The 1,147-nt window shown below is 42.7% G+C and overlaps 1 protein-coding gene across 1 annotated transcript in view; it reads right to left on the reverse strand.

Moving 5' to 3' along the window:
* Nucleotides 1-255: 255 nt before the first annotated feature.
* The window catches only part of Arcn1 (archain 1), a 26,514-nt gene continuing 25,622 nt past the window's right edge, over nt 256-1,147 (reverse strand). The window contains exon 10 of the mRNA XM_050156337.1: nt 256-434. Coding sequence (XP_050012294.1) covers nt 345-434 — 90 coding nt within the window. The 3' untranslated portion in view covers nt 256-344. The remainder of the gene's footprint in view (nt 435-1,147) is intronic.

Genomic DNA, 1,147 nt, shown 5'->3' on the forward strand with positions numbered 1-1,147 from the left:
TAACTATATTTAGGGATTAAAATAAATGGGAAACTTATATGAAGGCAGAAGAGGTGTTTATGGGATTCCCTGGAGAGCTTGCTTTCCTGCTGGCCAGTAAAATTTGTCAAAGAAATCAGCAGCCTTTCCCTTTATGTTAGTGTCTTTTCTTTGTTAAAGAATGTCTCTGTGACACCAGAACGCTGGGGTGAGTTGAGGGTCCTTGCGCGCAGAGGATGTACACTGTATCAGGAAAAAAAGGGGGTCTCCAATGGCTTGTAAATTTGGAAAAACTCTTCAGCCACTTTTGGCTTCTTCTTTATTAATCTGAAATCCTTCCTTTTCGGTTTTCCTCCTTCTTGGTATTACAGGATTTCATATTTGTCCACTAAGAAAGTGGTCTCTGTGGAAAATCTGACAGGGCTGTTTCCATCTACCTGGGTCACTTTGGTAACCTAGGAAAGCAAAAAGCGTGGTAAGGAAAAAGGATGGTGAGTCTACAAAATATTGATTACATTTTCATTACAGATTACATCAAATTCTCTAAGAGCAGCACTAAAAGTAGCCTAGTAATACTAAAAACCACTCACACTTGCAGCTTTTGGCATTATCCAATCTGCTCTTGGCTGCAGTAAAACAGAGCAGCTGCAACAAGTAAAAGCTCAGAATGAGCTGAGTGGTGGTGCAGGCCTTTAATCCTAGCATTCTGGAGGCATAGGCAGGTGGATCTCTGTGAGTTCGAGGCCAGCCTGGTCTACAAGTGCTAGTTCCAGAACAAGCTCCAAAGCTACAGAGAAACAATGTCTTGAAAAACCAAAAAACCCAACCATGTTGGTGCTGGGAGCCAAGCCAGATCTTCTGCAGCAGATCTTTAACTGCTGAGCTATCTTTCTGCCTCCCCCATAAAAAATGTAAATGCTAAAACAAACAAACAAAAAACCACATAGGCCAGGAGTGGTAGTACATGCCCACAATTCAATTCCAGCACTCAGAAAGCAGACCTTGCTGGGTGGTGGTGGCAGCACACACCTTTAATTCCAGTACTCGGGAGGCAAAGGCATGTGGATCTTTGTGAGTTTGAGGCCAACCTGGTCTATAAGAGCTAGTTCCAGGACAGGCTCCAAAGCTACAGAGAAACTCTGTCTTGAAAAACAAACAAACAAACAAA

The sequence above is a fragment of the Alexandromys fortis genome, unplaced genomic scaffold (genome assembly GCF_014885135.2).
Source record: "Alexandromys fortis isolate MF-2015 unplaced genomic scaffold, M_Fortis_MF-2015_v1.1 scaffold_89, whole genome shotgun sequence".
NCBI lineage: Eukaryota > Metazoa > Chordata > Mammalia > Rodentia > Cricetidae > Alexandromys > Alexandromys fortis.